This window comes from Denticeps clupeoides, chromosome 12, assembly GCF_900700375.1.
Source record: "Denticeps clupeoides chromosome 12, fDenClu1.1, whole genome shotgun sequence".
Lineage (NCBI taxonomy): Eukaryota > Metazoa > Chordata > Actinopteri > Clupeiformes > Denticipitidae > Denticeps > Denticeps clupeoides.
The window spans coordinates 19,266,677-19,289,026 of NC_041718.1; the positions used below are offsets into that span (position 1 = coordinate 19,266,677).

The following is a 22,350-nucleotide window of genomic DNA, read 5'->3' on the forward strand; positions in this document are numbered from 1 at the left end:
TTACTTTGACACTTACCACTTACCTGAGCTTTGTTGCTGACCAAGGACACCCCTTCTTGGAAAGGGTTTTCCCCAATGGTGTAGTGCCCTTGTTTAGAAGGATAATGCACCCTACCACGCTGCACAAAACTATTCAAGAATGCTCTAAAGAACATGAAGAACATGACTTCCAAAATGCCCTGATCTAAATCTAATGGAGCATCTGTATGGATGTGCTGGAAAAACAAGTCTTATCCATGGAGGCTCCACCTCGGAAGCTCAAGGATCTGCTACTGATTACTAGCTGCCAGATATCCCAGCATGCTTTCATGAGCATGTTCTGGAGACAGGGGTTTTAATGTAGTGGCTGCTCTGGGTGTAATACTCCTGCCTGTGAATGTCAGCGGAACACAATGCTGGGAGACATTTGCATTCAGTTGACGCCTCCTTCACCCCAGTAAACATTTGTCACTAGTTTGAGCTGAAACAGATGTTTTTCTCTCCTTCCTGACGCGTCTCGGGGCTCCGTGGAGGAAACTGGACCAGAACTGCTTTATTTGCTGTTATCCGCGGCTTCTGGAGCATGACCTGCCGCTTCTCGCTGCGGGCTTCCATCAGGCTGCTCGTCCGTGGATCTGCTCCTGTTTTTCACGACGATGATCCCGGACGGTGACCTGCTGTAAAATTCATGACTTCACTTGCCAGGAAAGGGCCAACAGGGCACCCAGGAGACACCGCCGTACACATTTAAAACCCCGCCCCGTCCCACTAATACTCTTATCACAGCGCTCTGCCCTCTCAGACCTTGAAAGTAACCAGGTGACCGTGGTACGGCTTGATTTTTGCGAAAATCAATTGAGAACTTTTACTGCAGTAAGTCTGTTGAGAAGCAATTGTCCTGACAGCTCATTTCTTCTGACCGGAGCTCCAATTCGGCCGTAACTTGTTTAAGGTGAGGCGCAGCTGGGGGGACCCTGCTGGTGGTAGTGGAAGCTGCTCGAAAATCTCATTTCCTTCACTGGCTTGTACCTGCCAGTGAGTGTGTGTGTGTGTGTGTGTGTGTGTGTGTGTGTGTGTGTGTGTGTGTGTGAGAGAACCAGTTGACCAGGGGTCATATTACAGGGCCACTGTCATTTGTAACCAGAGGTGAAGGAGTCACCGGCAGTGGTTCCCGCCAACATTGAATTGATCTGTGTCTTCATCTGGATCTCATAGTCAAATGTCCTACTGTCAGTATTTTATTTTAGATTCATTAGAGGCCAAATAAAAAAAAACGTATTCACAAAAGTGTGCTGATACGACATGGTGAGTTTTTTTGCTGAAGTATTTTGATATGCTCCTTTGGCCGGACGTGTGATATGCGATGCAGGGGTGGTTTGCCCAATCGGGTATATTTTCTTCTCAACCTTAACCAGGAAAATTGGAGCACTGCCCATACATCTTCCATTTCATTTCATATGTGCTGTGGTATTGCAGATAGCACATTGAGTCGCCGCTGCAGTGTTGCCAGGTAACAAAACTGCCCAAGACATCAAATTGTCTGGTACTTAGTATTTAGTTCTGCATTTTAACTGCTGTGACTACTTACTTTAGCGCTCTTAATTGAAAAATGGGTCCCCGGTTACCCCCTTTTGACCAGCATTTTTTTGCCCCGAAATATTCCAGTCAGACCTGGCAACACAGAATCTGGAGACATGCTGCATGAATGTTAATTTGTTCATGGTATTTGCTGGGTATGACACAATTAAATCTAGATATTTAATTACACACAGAATTATTGCAGTTGAGCAATGAAAATAATGAAAATGTGGAAAAGAACATTTTTAAGTAATTGGGTTTGAGCCCAATACAAATTCATTTCCAATTACAGACGCCAATGGTGGGATCTCAGCACATCACTATTAATCAATGCTGTTGATCTCTCGCTTTATTTGCCCTTCTTGTTTCAGACGGCTTCTACATGCTGCCAAAAAGGCCAATCAGACGGGACACTTCTTATGGGTGGGGTCGGACAGCTGGGGGTCAAAAATCTCGCCAATCCTCCAACAAGAGGACATGGCAGAGGGCGCGGTCACCATCCTGCCAAAGCGGCAGTCCATTAAAGGTAGGAATGTCCGTCAGTCTGCAGGACCTGCATTGAATTTGTGTTTGAGCAGGGATGGACTGATAATCAATATGATCGATGTAACAATCGACAAGTATAATGTGTTTAAAAAGCAGGTAATTCTGTTTCCACTGGGTCACACAGCATTACCTTAATGAAAAATTCATCACTTTTTTTTGTGTGTGTGTGTGTGTGTGTGTGTATATATAGAGCATGTTCTATCTGGCTGCTTAAGGACATGTTTTCAACAGAAATTTCTTATTATCAGCCCAACCTCGTGATCAGCCTCGTGCCTTTGGTTTTATAAAAGGCTCCGTGCCATGCGAGCTCTTTGAGTTGAGATAAAAGAAATCGTTTCCGTGCCCGCGCGTGATAAAGGCTCTGATGTCTGTGATCCATTCAGGGTTCGATCGCTACTTCACCAGCCGGACGCTGGAGAACAACCGGCGGAATATCTGGTTTGCCGAGTTCTGGGAAAACAACTTCAGCTGCAAACTCAGCCGACACGCCTTGAAGAAAGGATCGGGGATAAAAAAGTGCACAAGTAAGAAATCCCCCTCCTTCCCCTTCCAGCAGAGCAGGCAGTGCAGCACGGGAGCCCAGAGTCACACGCCGCCCCTCTCTCATTATTCACACGTTCGGCCACTTCCGAGAGCTGGACAGAGCTGGGGACACGGGATCTACCTTCCACAATAGTCCCAATAACAGAATCCATGACAGGTCAGAGGTCAAACCAAGTGTTGCCATCCCAGAATGCCTTTCCCATGGGCTGCTCAGGCCACCAGAGGAGCGTTTTTATCTTCCAGTGTCCAGTAGGTTTTCCGACTCCATGGAAATGATTTCATGCTTTTGTTTCGGATTGCTAACAGGGAAGCATTTAAAGTTAATATTAACAAACAGGGCGCGGGAGAAGACCCTGGAGAATGTTCACTGCAGACATGATAATTAGAAAAATTAGGATAACGCATGCAAATTATACAGAGGGGTTATGAGACCTGAAAAGGAATTAGTGATTAAAGGAAATGATGGAGAATAGAAGCAGTTCATGACTAAATAGTTAAAAAAAAAAAAAACACCCGACCATTTTTATAACTATAGCAAACAAAAAAATATATATATATATATATATATATATATATATATATATATATATATATATATAATTGTTTTTTCGTCTTGTACAAAATCATATTCATAAAAAAAAAAAACAAGTGTGAGCTTAGTAGATTATATGTAATATAGACAAAGGAGATTCCCACTCAAAATTCAACTTGATTCCCACATTTATTAAATAGGTTTTGGGGATCTCAAGGAATGTTGTCAACAGAATTGATTAAGGAATGTTCACTTGATAGATTTTCCATATTTGTTTTAGCTGAAATGTCTTATTTTACCATTATTTCGGATCTCTGACCTTCCTCTGACTGTTGCATGTGCAGGATGTGTTTTTTTTTTATGCAGAATGGTTCTAGGCCACGATGGGAAAACTTACATTTACATTTACAGCATTTATCAGACGTCCTTATCCAGAGTGACTTACAATCAGTAGTTACAGGGTCAGTCCCCCCCTGGAGACAGTCAGGGTTAAGTGTCTTGCTCAGGGACACAATGGTAGTAAGCGGGATTTTAACCTGGGTCTTCTGGTTCATAGGCGAGTGTTTTACCCACTAGGCTGCCACCACCCTAACTTCTGGTTGTTGTGGACAGGAACGTCATTCAGACCGCGGTCCTTCTGAAGCCTGATCCGTGTGGTGGCCGCTGTTATTGACCGTGACAGCCCAGCCATGCATGAGTCCAGGTGTTGCGGCAAATTAGTCCAAAGGCGCTCTGACAACTTCACGTCACATTATTCATCATCAGCGCCGGCCAGAGCCCATCTTCTCCTGCACACCGTGACATTTTCCTTGGCACGTGTCTACATGGCTGCTGACAAACAATGCCGCAGAGCCATCGGCGCTCGCTGCCACTTCTCGAGGTGTGGATGAGCCTGAGATGAGAACGGCGGCTTTTCCCCAAAGACGCCTAAAAAAAGAGCCTGCTGAGGTCCAGCAGAGAATTCAGCACAAAGCTGAGCTTTTCTCTCCTGCTTAATACCAGGGGGGTTTGAGGCAAAAAATACCCATTTGAGTCCCTCCCATCTCTGCAGATTATTGATTTAATTGTTTTCGTTGCTGTCGTGCGTCTATGGGATGTACTGCATATCCTGCAGAGACGTAACTGCAACCCAAGCAAAGTTCATAAAATTGACAAAGTGCAGGACTTACGGTAAAACACACTGACACTGCATGACTAACCGGAGCAGGAAATGCAGCATATTATCAGCCGTGGGTGCCTAGCGGGTATGAAAACGGCCCCGTAGTCAGAAGGTTGCCGGTCCCAATCCCAAGGTGCCACCGAGGTCCCCTTGATGAAGGCACCGTCCCCACACACTGCTCCCCGGGCGCCTGTCATGGCTGCCCACTGCTCACCAAGCGTGATGGTTAAAAGCAGAGGACACATTTTGTTGTGTCACTGTGTGCTGTGCTGCAGTGTTTCACAATCACTTTTTTGCCAGTCGCCGTCTTTTCTCAGGATTACAGAATTTTACTCAGTTTTTTTAAAGGCCTTTTAAAAGTGACCATAGTATCAGTTTTAGAAAAGCTGTAAATGTTTAGTTTTAAAATGTTTAAAATGTAGTAGTAAAATGTTTTAGAACAGTCCTATTTAATGTGCATATAAAATCTAAATATGTGTATTAATATGGTTAAAACGACTACAAGTATTGGATAGCAACATTTCACAACTGATGATTCCAACCAGGAACATCATTATCATTGGCAGCCCTTGTTTAAAACTGTTCAATTAATTATTGGCTGTAATTAATTCATGGTCATGAAAAACGCTGATATGTTGGTGCAAAAACATGATCGTGGCTTTTCCGGAGATTTCCTCTGCATTTCCCTCCGGTGGATCGGCTTTTGATCAGAGGTCAGTAAACACCACCCGACCTCCTCCTTTAAAAAGAACCATTAGCCCATTCAGTGCTTCAGAAGGTTATTATGTTTAAATAATTACGCAGTCAAGAGTTCAGAACCATTCAGAACATGACAAACGTGGTGTGGATAAATCCAAGTAGGCTGAGGTTCACAGAGTTTTTCTAAATCTCAAGTCGAGCTTGATCCATTTCCAGGAAATGATCCATTTCCATGTCTTGACATTCCCCTATTCATATTTTCCTCATGTAAGCCATTTGACATGCATGCATGCAGTAATATTTGCAAAACAACAATACTATTAATCGCACCGTTCATGCTCAACTCCAATTGGAATCTAATTGGAATCAAAAATACTGTGACAAAAATTTCTTCCGAAGTTCCACCGTGTTAATATGTCACCATGAGCTTAAATATGTGCTGTTCCTGCTTCACGGCTGAGGCCACTGCACATCAGATATTCCTGAGGGAGCATGGCAGAGTGTTGGTGTGGAGAACCTCTGCAGGTACCAGTGAGAGAACCATCAGGAGGATTTTATGGTAGGCGTGGTGAAATCTGGTGGCGGATCTGAGAACTCTGCGTGTGTAGCAGGTAGACCCGTGTTCAGGGGAATACAGTAGGAGGAGATTAGGGAATGTTCTGGAGGTTCTGAACCTCGTATCTCTGAGGATGAGTAGCGCGCTGTGATGTTGCGAAGATGAAAGAAAGTGGATGAAAGGACGACGAGGGTCGAGTCAAACAGAACACCCACTGAGTATCGTCCGCGTCAGAAGATATTTCATGAGTGATGTGGGTGGTGCTGCAGAGCACAACAGAATTCCTCACTCCACCCTCTTCTCGTGACTCTTTGGAGACCCGATCACTGACCTGTCATCTTTGACGCCTCTGAAAGTCACGTAGCCTGAATCAAATCCGTCATAAAGGGATCACGGTCATTCTTACTGTCCTCTGCTTTCGAACTGATGAATTCGCCGTGGAAAGGCGGAGCTCCAGACCTGAACTGATTCACCTGAACCCAGGTCTTCCTGCCAGCGCCCAGTCAGCCTTTTCTTCAGGGAGGATCGGAGCAGCAGGGAAGTCCAGAAGGGCCTGTCTGAGCCCTGATCAAAGCGTGCGTGATGGGCCGTGCATTATCCGGGGGGGAGGATCGATTTGGGGGGCGGAGGACTTCGAAGGGCTCTGTTCTTCCGGGGGGAATCGCCTCATCCTTCCCCACCGGCTGCGGTGTACTGCTTAGCCAAGCTGTTTCCCCGCTGCACTAAAGCCCTTTTATCAGGGCCGCCAGAAGTGGCACTTTAAGAGGACCCAGCCACCACCACTACTGTACCAGCGGGCGTGGTGGCATCTGCACGTGCATTCAGAATGGACCCTGTTTAATTATTCAGCAGCTGCCATTCCAGTCTGGTTATACGACAAACCGGCCTATTAGAGTATTAATTGGCCTCCAATGTCGCTGCTAATTGGCCGCGAACCGGCGCTGATCTGTGGGCACGCGGGTCGCCGCAGAACGTTTGAGGAGATGGAGAATCTGGAACGGGCTGGTGAGGACGCGTGACGCGTGCTGGGGCAGATGGCTCTGGGACGGACGCAGCCTCTTATCACAGCGTAAATTGAGCGGGCGAAATGCGAATCGATGTTTCTGGGTCACCCTGTCACCGCGCAAATGGAAGAAAATTGAATGGGAATGGGAATGGAAATCAGTCCGAAGTGAGTGCGAGAGAAAACCCGCGGCGGCCACGTTCATATTCAGGTGATGCGATTCTTAACAAATGGAAACGCTGGTTGTCTTCGAAATCCAAATGAAAATGAACACGCTGCGCTGTTTTTACCCATCAACACAAACACGTTCATGGTAAAATAATATTAAATTTAGTGTCAGATGAACATGAACTGCTTAAATTCATATTAAGCGACTGCTGCTCTGGGTTCCTGGAGGTAGTTATGGAATAAAAATGCCAGCTGCGGAACCTCACGTCTCATCTAGGTTGAATACTGAACATAGTTCCTCACCCATTATTCCTTTATTTCAACATTTCTTTTCTGAAATAAATTATCTGGTCAAATAGACAAACCACCAAGGCTAATTTAGGGCATTTTTTTTCTTACATTTGAAAACGGGTACATTTGTTTCAGGCGACTTAACCATTACTGTCTGCCATGCATTATGTAGACAGTTCTGTCAAGTTCTACTCACATCAAAGGAATTTTCCTGCCCTTTTTCATGCAGGTCAGAAAACATGGACAAATATGAAGGAAAATGAACGTGGAACGACGACCAAAGGTCGGGTCTGCAGCCACGTCCAGATTTTGACGTTGAGCATAAATCATATTTAGCTCCAAATTGCGTATGGATGGGCAAATGAGCTGCTGGGTGATCGAGATAGCTGAGAATATAATTCACGTGACCCCTTCTGGTCTCCTTAATGCATTTTAATATGCAGGGTCATGCTATCAACAATATATCAATAAAATAAAGAGCATCTAAGCAAATTCATTAAAGAGACGTACAGATCATTTGTTTTTTTGCCTCAAGCCTGGTTCCCTGATGTCTGATTGGTTGATTTTGAATCAGTATTCTTCTGCAGTAGCCAAGTGCTGATGCAGGTTACTGTATCTGGGAGAACTTCAACTCACCCCCTCCTTGGGGGCGGTGGTGGCCGTAATCAGAAGGTTGCCGGTTCGAATTCCGAGCCACCAAGGTGCCACCGAGCAAAGCACCGTCCCCACACACTGCTCCCCGGGCGCTGTCATGGCTGCCCACTGCTCACCAAGAGTGATGGTTAAAAGCAGAGGACACATTTCATTGTTGTCTCCGTGTGCTGTGCTGCAGTGTTTTACAATCACTTCACTTTCACTTTCCTTCACTTGTTCTGAGTACAAATTGCAGCACTGCCTCTCTCTCTCTCACTTACACGCACAGGAGCTCTTCCTCGCTCGGCCGAAGAGCAGCACTCAGCAGGTCCCATTCATTTGCACTTTAAAGACCTGCGATGAAGTTGCGCTGGAGTGGAGCTCTGGTCACCTGCCCAGGTGACACTTACCTCTCCGTCCTGCATGCCGCGGTACTGTCTCTCTTCTTCACACCCTGCGACAAACAACGCCGATAATTACAGCGCTCGGGTTCAACCGCGAGATCTTCCTCTGAGTTTTTAAAGCCGTCATAATTAGATGACCTTCACCTGCCACCAGTCAGAAGGCTCCAATTAAACCCTACACACAGTTTACATCGAGGTTCCCTGACATTTCAATTACCGCACCGTCCACGGTGGCTTCGGCTCCAGGTTTTTATTTGATGGCCTCCGTGGCTCGGTGTTGATGTTTATTTTTTTTATCTATGAATTTAAAATGACAGGAAATTCACAGGTGCACATTTTCATAATTAATCAAAAGTGTTGTGGTCCCCACAACAAAAACAATCAAATATAATAAGAAGAAATATAATATTTTATACATATTTAAAAAATAAAAAACCCTCAAACAAACATTATTTAATTGTCATTATCTAAAAACAAAAGACATGAACATTTCAAATCCACCAAGACTACAAACAGATACAAAAATCTTTTGTTCAGAAAGAAGGACCCCATAACCTGAACCTGAGTACACATTATCTCCTGTTCTGAAGGTTTTTAATTATTAATATGTGTGTGTGTGTGTGTGTGTGTGTGTGTGTGTGTGTATATATATATATATATATATATATATATTTTTTTTTTTTCCCCCCAGAAGTAGTCAGTTCTGACCGAACCACCTTTGTGCGGTAAAGCCGTTTTTGAACACGATCTTTAACCCCTGAACCCCTAGTCTGAAGGAACTGACATGTCAGGGAGGTTTAATTATGGCGTTTAATTGGCCCTGCGGAAATAAATGCAGGTCCTGAAGATGAAGGTGAGAAGGTCAGGACATCAGTCTTTGCGCTGAGGGTTTGGATCGATGTTTTAAGGTCTCTGTCCCCTCAACTCTGACTCTGAGCACCACGACATTCATAATGTAGGAGGATGCTGATGGGCTCTCGGGAGGTGAGATCATTGTATGCAGTTTTCTTTTTTTTTTCCTGGTCAGGGTCATTCATTCAGGGTCACCAAAGGTGTGAATTTTCGCCGTTCCGCTTTGTTCCGCCCGGTGTCTCCTGCTGGCTTCAGGCCTTCGCTGGGGAAGCTCCTGAAAGAGCCGCTCCACCCCAGGAGCTGCGCATCATCTACGGCGCCCACGGGCCATTCTGAAGCAACGCTGTGATAAGAATACCAATAGGAATGCAGATCAGACGAAACATGAGATCCAGTCAAATGAGAAATGTTCTTTAACAAAAATACTGACAACCAACCCCTCACAACTGCAGCGGTCTGGGCGCGGCGTTGGCTTTTTGAAAAAATCCTCCCTTCCTGCAGTCCTAATGCGCTCGGATGCAATTATGCTCGGCGACCTGCTTATTTCCTAATTGCCAAAGCCTTCATTTAGCGAGCCGCGGCATTTGCACGGGCTGCCCGCGGGCCAGTCACTCCAGCCTGCCACTTCTGGAAATTAGGCAGTGTTCATAATTGAACCAAGCAATTCCATTAGCTTTTGGACGGAGAGGTAAACGTATTACACCGTCTGAGACGCGGTCAACTCTTGATTCTGCATGAAAGACCTGAAAGGCTCTGCATTCAGTTCGGTGCGTAAGCCACTCCGGTCTGTCCCAAGGGATTACCCTCTTACGCATGCCTTCTACAAACCAAGATCCCACGCGGATCGGTCCGCGTAACGCGGACCTCGCGCCGTCAAATGCTCTTTAAATATCTGTGGGGAAAAGAGAGAAGGGCGAGGCGGCGAAGCAGGTGAAGATGGACTCCATGAGCGTTTCTGCTTTCAGGGTATCCTCTCGTTTCCTTCATTTTCCCACCATGCTGTGCGGGTTTTACGTGCTCATTTTATGTCACATATTTTTTGTCACACTTCCAAGTTTGTGACTTGCAGCTTTGTGTGTTGGCATCAAATGATTCGTTTTTGCTCTTCTGTTCGGTTCCATTCTCAATTATTTCCACATTAATTGACTAATATAGTTATTTAGATTCTTATTTAAATATTGGAATGGAAAAAAAAACATTCAAGTAAGAGTGAAATATGTGCAAAATAACATCATTCAATATAAAACAAAAAGGTCACACAGACAATATATCAGGGTTCACACCTTCGGTGACCCCACACCATGGAAGTAGTGTTTTACTCTTCACGATTTTACCGCTGGAGGCCAGCATCATGAGAGGAGGATTTATTCAGTTCTTTGAACTCTCAATACGCGGAAGGTGTCCCCTTATATTCTCCTCCAACGTCGAGCATACAGTACAAATCACAGACTAACTTCTTATTAAAGTTCACCGACTCGCCGGCGCCGCCATCTTTGGTTGGTATTTGTCGATGACGAGGCCGAGTCGCCGCGGCTCTGGTTTACACGCTCTCCGCGTGGATGTTGTGGGACGGGCAGCGGGTAAAAGTGCGTGTCGGACCCGGCAAGCTGCTAGGCTAATGCCGTAATCGCCAACGAGCGAGCGGCCGGTTCCAGTGGTGCTGGGGGGCACGTTCTTGGTCCCGCTGCCCCCAGTGAGATGTTCTCCCACGAGAGGATCCCCAGAATTTCCGTCGCAGCTTCCGCCCCCGACGCCGCGCCGCGCTTAATCGGAATGGATTTTTCCCGGGACCGTGGGCGTGCTCCGACTCGCCACGGCGGCAGGGGACCAAGTGGCGCGTGTGGGCCGACCCCTTTGCGAAAGAGAGAGATATCGGAGGCCTGACAGCGTTGGTGTGTCCAATTCGAGTGCTTGTACCCGGCCACAGCCCTCGACTTTAATTCTGCTTTTTAAAGATGCGTGCCCTGCCGGGGATGGTAAATTGCCTCCGGTGCGGTGCCGCGGGTGGAGATATGCCGAGGCTGCTCAACCTCGCACGCTCACAACGGCTTTCGTGCGGCAGCGGAATGAATTAAAAGCACATTTCCGGGAGGGAGGAGTTGCCGCGATGCATGGATCCGCATTATCTCAGCTCCTCAGCGCGCTGCTGGCCTTTATCGAGTCCGGGCAGGCCGCAGAAGAGCAGCAGGCCACGTGCCCAGCGCTTCACGTCTCAGAGCGATGGCGTCCACGCCACGGTCCCCCCCACGCCGCACTCTGACTGTTCCAGTGTTCTCCAGAGCGATGGAGTTCCTGTGCGTCCTGGGGAACCTGATGGATGCGCCGAGTTCCGCTCTGAGGACAGTCCTGTGCTATTTACGTAGGACTATAAAAGACATGTTTCCGCTGAGCCGATAACCTGCATGTTGCTAGTGGGCGTGGCCGCGTTTCTATTACGAGTGTAGAGAAAAGGAGTTAAGCGAGTAGTTGAGCGAAAGAGAAAGTGAGGAGGTGGACTCGGCGCTACGCCCAGGCGTGTGAGGTATTGACAGGAAGGGGAGAGCTGTCAATCGTGTCTACAGGCTCCTCCCCCTTTTAAACTTTAGAAAGACAGCATTGGGCATCAGAAATAATAAAATGACACACCAACAAACAACAAGGGTGCTCAGTTGCTCTTCTCGAACATCCAGACAACTAACAAGCCATCATTTCTGATTTCTATCTGTTTTTGTAAATGCAGCGATATTAGTAAACATCATATTCAGTATATAGTTCTATAATTATCTGCATGTAATATTACAATGAACATTTATTATTTATGTATGTTATATACATATATTAATAATATTCGTAATATTATTCTCACAATATTCAAAGAGAAATAATGTTCCTGATCTTCATATGTAAATATGACTCAGCTCTGCGTTCTAATCTAAGCGTTACTGATGTGAATTGTATTTGAAATTGACTCTTTGCATTAAGATCTGCACCCCGCCGTGTCACCCGTTATTACTGTAAACACGGAACAGCGTCGGTAGTGACATATTGTCTCCATCAGGGCCTTTCACCTCACGCGACCTTTAGCTTCCCGCAGCCGTCATTCTCCGCGGTGAACGAGGGAAGGAACCCTTCCGTCGGTGATTAAGCCGTTTTACGCCCTCCAGGACGCGCTCCGCTGTAATGAACGTTCACCTGTCACAAGCAATTATATTGGCTGGGAAGGATAATTATTCATCCCTCGCTATCGCTTCCTCCCGCTTCTCCACGGCCCACGCCCTTTCGAATGGCTTTACAGTGGCAGCGCACCCGCAACTTCATAAATAATAATAATAATATTTCCCTGGCATAATATAGACATGCACTGTGCAGACTGTGCTGAATAGGAACAATAATCTGTGAAACCTTTTTTTTTTCTAAAAAATCTCTAATCACTAAATGAGATGTGTGGGAGGTCCCAACAACTTCGGGGCGGAGCCGAATTCTCACCGGGAACGGGGCCCTCCGCGCTGCTATCATCTCCAGCGTTTAGACCCCACCTGGACAGGCGCGGTAATTAGACAAGATTTGGTATCAGCGGTTCTTCTGAAACGTCATGTGATACCTGCAAGTCATTTATCACACACTGGCACACACACACACACACACACACACACATGCAAGCGTTGTGTGAGGCCGCGGGATAAAGATCAGTTTTAAAGCTCCGAGACTCGGTCGGATGGTTTACAAATGGCGGTAATTGGCCGCGGGTCTCAGTGGGATCGGTCGTGGTTCAGCGTTATCAGCAAGGCCACGGGGTCAAATCCACAAAGTGGTGTCAGAGGAGCCCAGGGTGACGGATAAGAATCTGCAGACACCGTTTGGTTCCGATAGCATCGGTGTTCATCAGTCAACTGTGAGGAAAGCCCTGGAAAAGACAAAGCTGCCGTGAGGAAAAAAATCCAGTCAGGCCCTTATGAATAAGAATCTGCTAGTTACTATATATAAGCATAAATTATATTGATATTGATTACATGTGTTTGGCAGTTTCCTTTTTGTTTTAGTAACTCTTAAAATTTTATTTTGTCCAAAATGTCACTTACGCCCAAATAGCGTTACACATTTTACTTTTATTGTCTCAAAACTAACACCACAACTGAAGTCCAAATGTGCCAAAAAGTGTTGTGGGTTTCATTGCAACGCTGGCAATAATATGCAGCCTATCACAAGGCTCTAGACGTGAACATTTAGATCATGACGCTAGGTGACATCAGATATGACCATCTTAACCGACCTGGTGGTTGCGATTAAACTATTTCATTTATCAGTGCATCTGTAATGAAATGAAGCTCAGACGCCGGCAATCTGAGATGTTGTGATGAATCTCGATGGATTTTCCGTGGCTTGAAGATGACTGATCGCTGTCCGTTTGTCTCCTCAGACCAGGAGCGCATTGGTAAAGACTCGTCCTACGAGCAGGAGGGGAAGGTCCAGTTCGTGATCGATGCCGTCTACGTCATGGCACACGCCCTCCACAAGATGCACCAGGACCTGTGCCCCGGGAAGGTGGGCATGTGCCCCAGAATGGACCCCATTAACGGCACGCTGCTGCTCAAGTACATCCGGCAGATCAGCATCATAGGTGAGGTTGATCTTCCTTCTTTCTCGCATCCAGAGCATCCCACCGGACACCGGTCACTATCTGACGTGATTCATCTCATGCAGACCTACTTTTTAATAAAATTAATAATAATGCAGCTTTGTAGGGTGTGTAGGAGCACTTAATCTGCAGTAAAGGAGGATGACAACACTGGAACGTGGTGAATGGAGTTATACCGGACAGCCGGATAGCGGTGGCCAAGGAGTCGCATGATGAAACAGGAGGACGCGGATCACCGGAGGCCGATGAAAACGTGGACATTTGCATTTACAGCTTGTGAGCTGCATTCCTGCAGCATCCATTTGCATCGGAGACCAGGATCTTTCACAAAAAAAAAGTGAAGTGATTGTCACATGTGATACACAGCAGCACAGCACACGATGCACACAGTGAAATTTGTCCTCTGCATTTAACCCATCACCCTGAGTGAGCAGTGGGCGGCCATGACAGGCGCCCGGGGAGCAGTGTGTGGGGACGGTGCTTTGCTCAGTGGCACCCTGGCGGATCGGGATTCGAACCGGCAACCTTCTGATTACGGGGGCCGCTTCCTTAACCGCTAGGCCACCACTGCCCCACATGATGAGAACCTGACGCTGCCTGAATTTTTAACCCTGTAATGCTGAAAGCGTGTTAAGTCATGTGATCAGCGAAAAAGCGACGTGACTGGTTGAAATTGAAGTTGTCGTGCGTTTTTTCTGCTTTTTCTTGTTGCAAGCTTGTGGATGCAGACAGAGCAGACTACTACAGTACAGTACAGCAGTACATCAGTCACCACCATGTTGACCCCAGCCAGACCTATGAGCTGGAGCTGTAATCGAGCCCCACAGAAGCCGACCCGAATTGTGTAGCTTTGTAAAAGTCTGGCTTTCTTTGCGCGAGCTAGATTAAGAGGGAAAGGTCATGAGCCTCCGGCATCCATTTTTGCATCTCTCTTGCTATAATTAAAACGCATCACCTGATGACGGTGGCTGAGAATTGGAAAAATATTACCATGTTTTTTTCACTGAAACATATTTACAAGCAGCGAATCATATGGAAAGGATGGGTACTATGGACCGGAAGTTTGCCGACGGATCATTTACCACGAGAGCGATCTCTGCCGTTAACCCTCCAATATACTCATGGTTCCTGTCCTCCCTAACAAACTCGTATTTGAACGTAACGGTTGCGCATCCATCGCTCTGCTGGAACACCGACCAGGCTGTGATTCATGACTCTCCGTCACCTCATCTCAGCGCTGCAGCCGCTGTGAACAGGGCCGTCTGTGTATCTCTGATTGTGTGAAGTGATTGTCACATGTGATACACAGCAGCACACGATGCACACAGTGAAATTTGTCCTCTGCATTTAACCCATCACCCTGAGTGAGCAGTGGGCAGCCATGACAAGCCCGGGGACGGTGCTTTGCTCAGTGGCACCTTGGCAGATCGGGAATCGAACCAGCAACCTTCTGATTACGGGGCCGCTTCCTTAACCGCTAGGCCACCACTGCCCCACTGACACGCTGGGCGTCTATCTGGATGTCGTCCCTGCATTATTTACACTAGAAAAGTGCAGGAACCCTGCTCCAATTCCCAGTATGCAGACCTTACTGAGACCTGGCTAGAGACAAGACATCACAGCCAGAATGATGCAGACATTTAAACTGCTCACCAAGGGTGATGGTCAAATACACTGGACACATTTCGTTGTGTCACCGTGTGCTGTGCTGCAGTGTTTCACACTGACAATCGCTTCACTTTCATAAAGTTCAGAGTTTTTTTTATTTTTTAGACTTTACACAAACATTGCCAGCAGCAGCATGAAACAGCGTTACGGTACTTAACCAGTGTAAAGCGTCCTCTGAATGTTTGATGTTCACAGCCTCATCCGATCTGTCTGTATGGAAGTAATGGGAAGGAATATCATGGTCAGTAAAATGGAAAATCTCAATCTTGTGAAAGGTAGATGTCTTCGTTCATGTATAATATATGGTGCCACCTTATATGATTTTTTTTTGATCTAGTCATTTTTAAATGTGTTAAGGAGAGAAGTACATTTTACATAAAAAAAACTTTTATACTGTGACTTAAAAAGACTTTTTTATCTAGCTTGACTTGAAAACGGGCGAGGCAGCGCACAGCACAGATAATAAATCAGGAGGCATCGCTGATATTTTTAGTGCTGGGTCTTCTCTCCGCTGAGGCTTCCTCCAGACTGCTTCTTTCTTCTCGGCTTGGGACGCCGACTCTGAATGAGGAATTGCGTGTGCTGGCTCGTCTGAGCATTCGGTCGCCGTCTTGTGACCTGATTGTGGCCTGTGACTTTGTGGTTCAATGCCACCTCTCCGTGATAAAACCGCGCTGATGCTCAGAGGCCCCGCCCACTCGTGTCTGTCTGTGGTGGTTTACTGACGCTCAGAGCGTGTTTTTGTACTCATTTGAAGCTGATGAGTCGGGGTTAGTGGAGAACCCAGAGGACTGAAGCCCACAAAAACCTTCCTCTCAGCTCCACTCTGACCATCACACGCTTCCTTCTGCTTCCAAACACTCTTCTTTAAGAACCTCATCAGCACCCCATAAAACCTCTTCTGTACATCACATGTAGACAGATTGATTTCATTTATTTATGTAGGGACTGCGGTCATCATGAGTCCATTTTTTATTCAAACAAAGCAGCCTGTTGGACGACTCGGGGTCTGCAAAGGCCCAAGCGCACAGCTGTTCTAGACATGGCAGGAGGGCCTGGTCCACTCATCCAGCTCACAAAAGCCCGAAGGTGTTTGAAGCTTCATTCAAAATGACTGAAACGGCATCCATGAATGCAGGGCGGGTGTACGAGCTGATGCTCTAATATCTTAATTTACCGCACAATCTGCTGCTTTTTTTCTTTTTAAAGAACAGTGCTGTAAGGGACGTGTCGGGAGTAATAATCTGGGCGTGTTAACATAGTCAGGAACACGCAGCGGGCGGATAAATAATTGGTTCCCTTGTTCTTTCGGGGTCGCGGACATGGCAAAAATCTCTTCATGTAATCATCCTCTTATTACCTAAAGATAAAGAAAGCGGTGGGTCTTAAAGTGGAACACCATACCAAGGGATTTAGAATTATACATTTTTAGAATTATACATAGAGCATATTCATATATATATATATATATAGGACGATATATATATGCTCTATGTATAATTATATATATATATATATATATATATATATATATATATATATATATATATGAATATGCTCTATGTATAATTCTAAAAATGTATAATTCTAATATATATATATATATATATATATATATATTCATATGCTCTAGGCATACATTACTGTGCAAAAGTCTTAGACACCAACAATAACCAGTGAAAATTTTATTTTAAGGCCACTAAATAGTGCCTTTGTGAAAATCGTACCAAGTTACTGAAACCTTGCACTACAGTTTAAAGCTTTTGTGCAGTACTGTGTGTGTATTGCACTGTATTCTTCTCTAGATGCATCGTTGTAATCTGTCTCCATTGTTTACATTTACATTTACAGTATTTACCACACGCCCTTATTCAGAGGGACTTACAATCAGTAGGTACAGGGACAGTCTCCCCCCTGGAGACACTCAGGGTTAAGATTTGAACCTGGGTCTTCCGGTTCATAGGTGAGTGTGTTACCCGCTAGGCTAATACCACCATTGTTGATGAGGTGGAACTGCTTAATGGGTCGTTGATTTCCCCTGAAATGAAAAGATATTATAACCTCTTTATAATACGCTTATAACTGGCCTTATACCACGTGTTCTTGGAGTTCGGCGTTAAAATCCTCCGAAACGGCCCTCCAGCGCTCCGGCACAGTTCCTGCAGAGGCTGACATTATTCCTCTTGTCCCCATTTCAGTTATGAAAGTGTTTATGAAGCGGCTTTTCTCTCGGCAGTGACTGCGTTGTCGATACGTGCGTAATTACTGCTGGACGCTCGTTGAGGGGATTGAGCGCCACCACGAGACCCTCCGGACCCCCAGCACCCCAGGCGACCATAGCGGGACGGTCCTACAGCAGTGACTTGCCTTTGCCGCCGCAGCTCACATTTCATGGGCCATGAGTGGCCGGGATTGGTTAGGAGCTCATTAGGGGGCCGACAGGAGACATCCCTCACGTCCGGTGGCGTTCCCGACAGGTCCTGCTCTCTGTGAGCGCCGCTGCTGGCAGGAAGAACGATGAAGCGGCTGATGGCTGGGAGAAATGAGGCGGATCAGTGGTGGCGGGAGTCTCGCGGTGACTGCAGTGCCGAAAACGTCATTCTTCTTCATTTCCAGCGTGGAGAACAGGGTCAAGCCAGGAACCTGAATAGTAAAGAGTTTCTTTGCCCCTAAACTGCATCCTGGTACCTGGTACTGGATTCTGATGAATTTCTTACACATTTCTAAAACGGTGCTGTAAACTTCAATATGATCCACGATGATAAGTTCAGAGGATGATTTTCTTACAGAGTTAGCTGTCAATAAAAACTGCAACGAAAAATTGCATTTTATAAGCAACCCATAATAGGTTTTTTTCTGAAATGGGCTCCAGAGTTAATATCTATTTGTTGATCTATGTGGCAAAAACGCTGATGTATTAGCCCGACCTCCAACCTGACCTATATCCCCACACGCGTCCTACGTACAACAATGGCGGATAACACGTTCGTGGTCGTGCATACGCTGCGCGTTTCTAATGAAAAGACGAGGCTGGAGAACACCGCCGTGTTTAACTTACCGTGGAGGAAAAATAGACGCCAAACGATGAGCGCGGGGAGTTACGGCAACACTTACAGGTGTGGAGGGGGGGGGGGGGGGGGGGGGGGGGGTCACAACAGTTTTTGGGACGTTCTCTGCATTTATTTTTATGGATGACAACATTTCATATAACGCTCCCATGTGGACGTAGGTTTTTTAAGAACCATATGTAGCTTGCCTGATGCGACTCAGCAGACACAAGTTATGTGGATGAAATCGTTGGGGCCGGTTTGGTGTTCCTCACTGCAGCGTGTCATGTTTCCCACGTGGTACATTAGGTTTTTTTGTGTGCCTTACACATTGTTTTATTTCCAGCGCCACTGTGAATGAGAGAACAGTGCATCTCATCTGTTAAATAAGCCCCTCAGCTCATGGGAATATGGCCAGTTTCCTGGCTCCAGTGGGAAATGCGACACAGCTGGAACATCTGTCAGCAGCAGCGGCCATCATTGCGTTCATCCTGACAACCCTACACACCTCCTGGTCCGCCTTGTTGGGAATTGCTATCGTTTGGCTTTACCTGTTTTTCCGAACTGCTTCCGGATTCCAGATTCCGGGGTGACCCTGACAAGGCTTGCTCTGTCCCATCGTCAAAAGATGAGGAAAAAGCGCAACGGCCAGAGAGCCAAATTATTAAAGCTCGGCGGAATATCATTCTGTCACCTTTTCAGGAAACTGTCATGTTCCCCTGGGGAACATTCTCCCGGTGTCACCCAACTGGTTTGAGTCCAACGTGAATCATTGCCGATGGAAAAATGAAAGCATTTCTGTTCCCATTGTATTGTGGTTTTTATTATTACTATTTCACCCAGATAAAGGTGTGTAGGTGATTAATTCCCCGGATTAAGATGCTTCCAGGTCTTCGCGTTGGTTTTTAGTGCCTCTCCCTCCGAAGACACATTAATCCCAAGCATCTGCTGTGGTTGCCAAGGCATGTGTACGAACGCGCTAATGCCGTAATCCACAGAGACTGACTCACGGCGGGGAGGATTAGTGATGAGCGCCTTGTACTGCAGCACAAAAGCAGAGGATGATCATCAATACGGGATCCGGTAGATCCGTCCCCCGTCCGCCGTCCCCATCCCTGTTCAATGCCAGCGGTTCTTGCGCTGACATCAGAAAGCAGGAGCTTCAGCGGTTTTCTCCACGGCCTCCAGGGACTCAGGAACACTAAAAACGGATCCGAATCAGCCAACAGAGGTCTTTGTCTGGAGTCTGATCTGATGACTGGTGATTGGGTGGAGATCAATGTTCAGGTCACATGGTCCAATTAAAGCACCGTGAACAGACGCACATGCACATTCAGTCTCTCCTCCACGGCTACAAATCTTGTTCATGGAAAATAACTAATATCAATCAAATCTGTTTGATCTGTTGAATGAGAGATGATTGGTGGGACAGCTTTGTTGGAATATGACTGTAAACAGTGATGTTTTGTTGAATTTGACAGGTATCGCTGGGAATCCGGTCCTCTTCAACGAGAATGGAGATGCGCCAGGGCGCTACGAGATCTACCAGTACCAGATCAGGAACAAGACGTCTGAATATAAAATAATCGGCCACTGGGCAGACCAGCTCTATCTCAACGTAAGAGGAAATTATTATTTTTTTTTTAGTATTATGATTAACGCATGTGCCAGATTTGACTTTCACTTTTCAGGTTTCACACCTACCACCGAAATTGATGTGTGAAACTGTAATGTACTGTGGCCCAAATGCAAAAGCCACAACAATGGAAGTGGCTTTTGCAGAAATCCTGCTAGAGAACATGCCTGTCAAATATTATGTGCTATATGCAATATTTAATATATAAACGTATCTTTATAAACTTTATAAACGTGGCTTTTGTATTGTATTGTATGTATAGAGGGTGGTGGTAGCCTAGCGGGTAACACACTCGCCTATGAACCAGGTTCAAACCCCACTTACTACCATCGTGTCCCTGAGCAGGACACTTAACCCTGAGTGTCTCCAGGGGGGGGACTGTCCCTGTAACTACGAATTGTAATTCACTCTGGATAAGGGCGTCTGGTAAATGCCATAAATGTAAATGTTGATCCATTTTTGATCCAGATTCGTGGGATGCTGTGGCCGGGCGGCGTGCGCCAGGTCCCCTCCTCCATCTGCAGCCTGCCCTGCAAGCCGGGCGAGCGCAAGAAGACGGTGAAGGGCATCCCCTGCTGCTGGCACTGCGAGCGTTGCGACGGCTACCAGTACCAGGCCGACCTCTACACCTGCAAGATGTGCCGCTTCGACCTGCGGCCCAACGCCAACCACACGGGCTGCCAGCCCATCCCCATCGTCAAGCTGGAGTGGAGCTCGCCGTGGGCCGTCTTCCCCGTCCTGCTGGCCATCGTGGGCATCATGGCCACCCTGTTTGTTGTGGTGACGTTCGTCCGCTACAACGACACGCCCATCGTGAAGGCGTCGGGCCGCGAGCTGAGCTACGTGCTGCTGACGGGCATCTTCCTGTGCTACGCCACCACATTCCTGATGATCTCCGCCCCGGACGTGGGCATCTGCTCACTCCGACGCATCTTCCTGGGGCTGGGCATGAGCATCAGCTATGCGGCGCTGCTCACCAAAACCAACCGGATCTACCGCATCTTCGAGCAGGGCAAGATGTCAGTGAGTGCGCCGCGCTTCATAAGCCCCGCCTCTCAGCTGGTCATCACCTTCAGCCTGATCTCGGTGGAGCTGCTGGGCGTGTGCGTGTGGTTCGCGGTCGACCCGTCGCAGGCGCTCATCGACTACGAGGAGCAGCGCACGTCGGACCCCACGATGGCGCACGGCGTGCTGAAGTGCGACATCTCGGACCTGTCGCTCATCTGCCTGCTGGGCTACAGCATGCTGCTCATGGTCACCTGCACCGTCTACGCCATCAAGACCCGCGGCGTCCCCGAGACCTTCAACGAGGCCAAGCCCATTGGCTTCACCATGTACACCACCTGCATCATCTGGCTTGCCTTCATCCCCATCTTCTTCGGCACGTCGCAGTCCGCAGAGAAGGTCAGTCTTCATCACGATGGAGATTAGAAATACGATTAAACCATTACACCAGATTAGCACTTTGGACCAGCGATCCCAGTTCAGATCTTGGTGGGACCTTTACCGAATGTCAAAAAGCAGTTTACTTAAATTTTATGGGTCAGTGGCTTTCCTAGAGGTTAAGGAAGTGGCCCCGTAATCAGAAGGTTGCCGGTTCGAATCCCGATCCGCCAAGGTGCCACTGATGTGCCACTGAGCAAAGCACCGTCCCCACACACTGGCGGCCCACTTCTCACTCAGGGTGATGGTTAAATGCAGAGGACAAATTTCCCTGTGTGCAACATATGCTGTGTATCACAAGTGACAATCACTCCACTTTAAATGCGTATTTTCCTGTATGTTGTACCTCCTGCACGACAGGGCGTGTTTCAAGCAGTCGTTTGTACTGTCGTCTCCTTTTGTCTCAACACGGGTGCAACAGTGGCTCCCCCTTTACCGCAGGCGTCTCGGAACCTTTGTCCACCACGCCAGTCATGCCAGCAGGGAGCCGCTGATGAGCCCCAGGGTCGAGGGGACCGGGCCGAGGTGCTCTTTTCATGCCGGGCCCGCGGTGGAGACTCCACCGCTGTTCCGACGCGAAGGTCAAGGCTCAGAAGTGATGCGGCGCTGGGTCGGCAGGATAGTGGGGGCTTGTTGCGCACTGGTCCTCCTGCTGCTGCCCGTAGATGTGTAGATCCTTTTTTTTTTTTTGGCTGAGGGATCAGTCACCGTGACCCCTGTGAGAAATGCAGATTTAATTGCCCTCGGGGGTCTTTTTGTAACGCAAATGACTTGTGCGCAACACATTATCATGATTATTCAGCGATGGCAAAAGCGAAAGATTATCCACCATTAAAACAGACTTTCAGTGAATTATTAGGGCATTTCAAATGAGTTATTGGGACATTTAGCACGTCTCTAATATAGACGGTCTAATTTACTCTGCAAAGTCTATAGTAGTGGTGCAGTTCCGCTTTAAAGAACCTGGCAGAGGGACCTTCAGAGACTGAAGATGATAC

General features: G+C 47.1%; 1 protein-coding gene across 2 annotated transcripts in view; it reads left to right on the forward strand.

The window, feature by feature from the left end:
* LOC114800634 (metabotropic glutamate receptor 4-like) overlaps positions 1–22,350 on the forward strand; it is a 133,315-nt gene that overhangs the window by 96,741 nt on the left and 14,224 nt on the right. For both annotated transcript variants that reach the window (XM_028998273.1, XM_028998274.1), the window contains exons 5-9: positions 1,929–2,083; positions 2,487–2,627; positions 13,340–13,540; positions 19,755–19,891; positions 20,378–21,313. In XM_028998273.1, the coding sequence (XP_028854106.1) occupies positions 1,929–2,083; positions 2,487–2,627; positions 13,340–13,540; positions 19,755–19,891; positions 20,378–21,313 (1,570 nt within the window). The remainder of the gene's footprint in view (positions 1–1,928; positions 2,084–2,486; positions 2,628–13,339; positions 13,541–19,754; positions 19,892–20,377; positions 21,314–22,350) is intronic.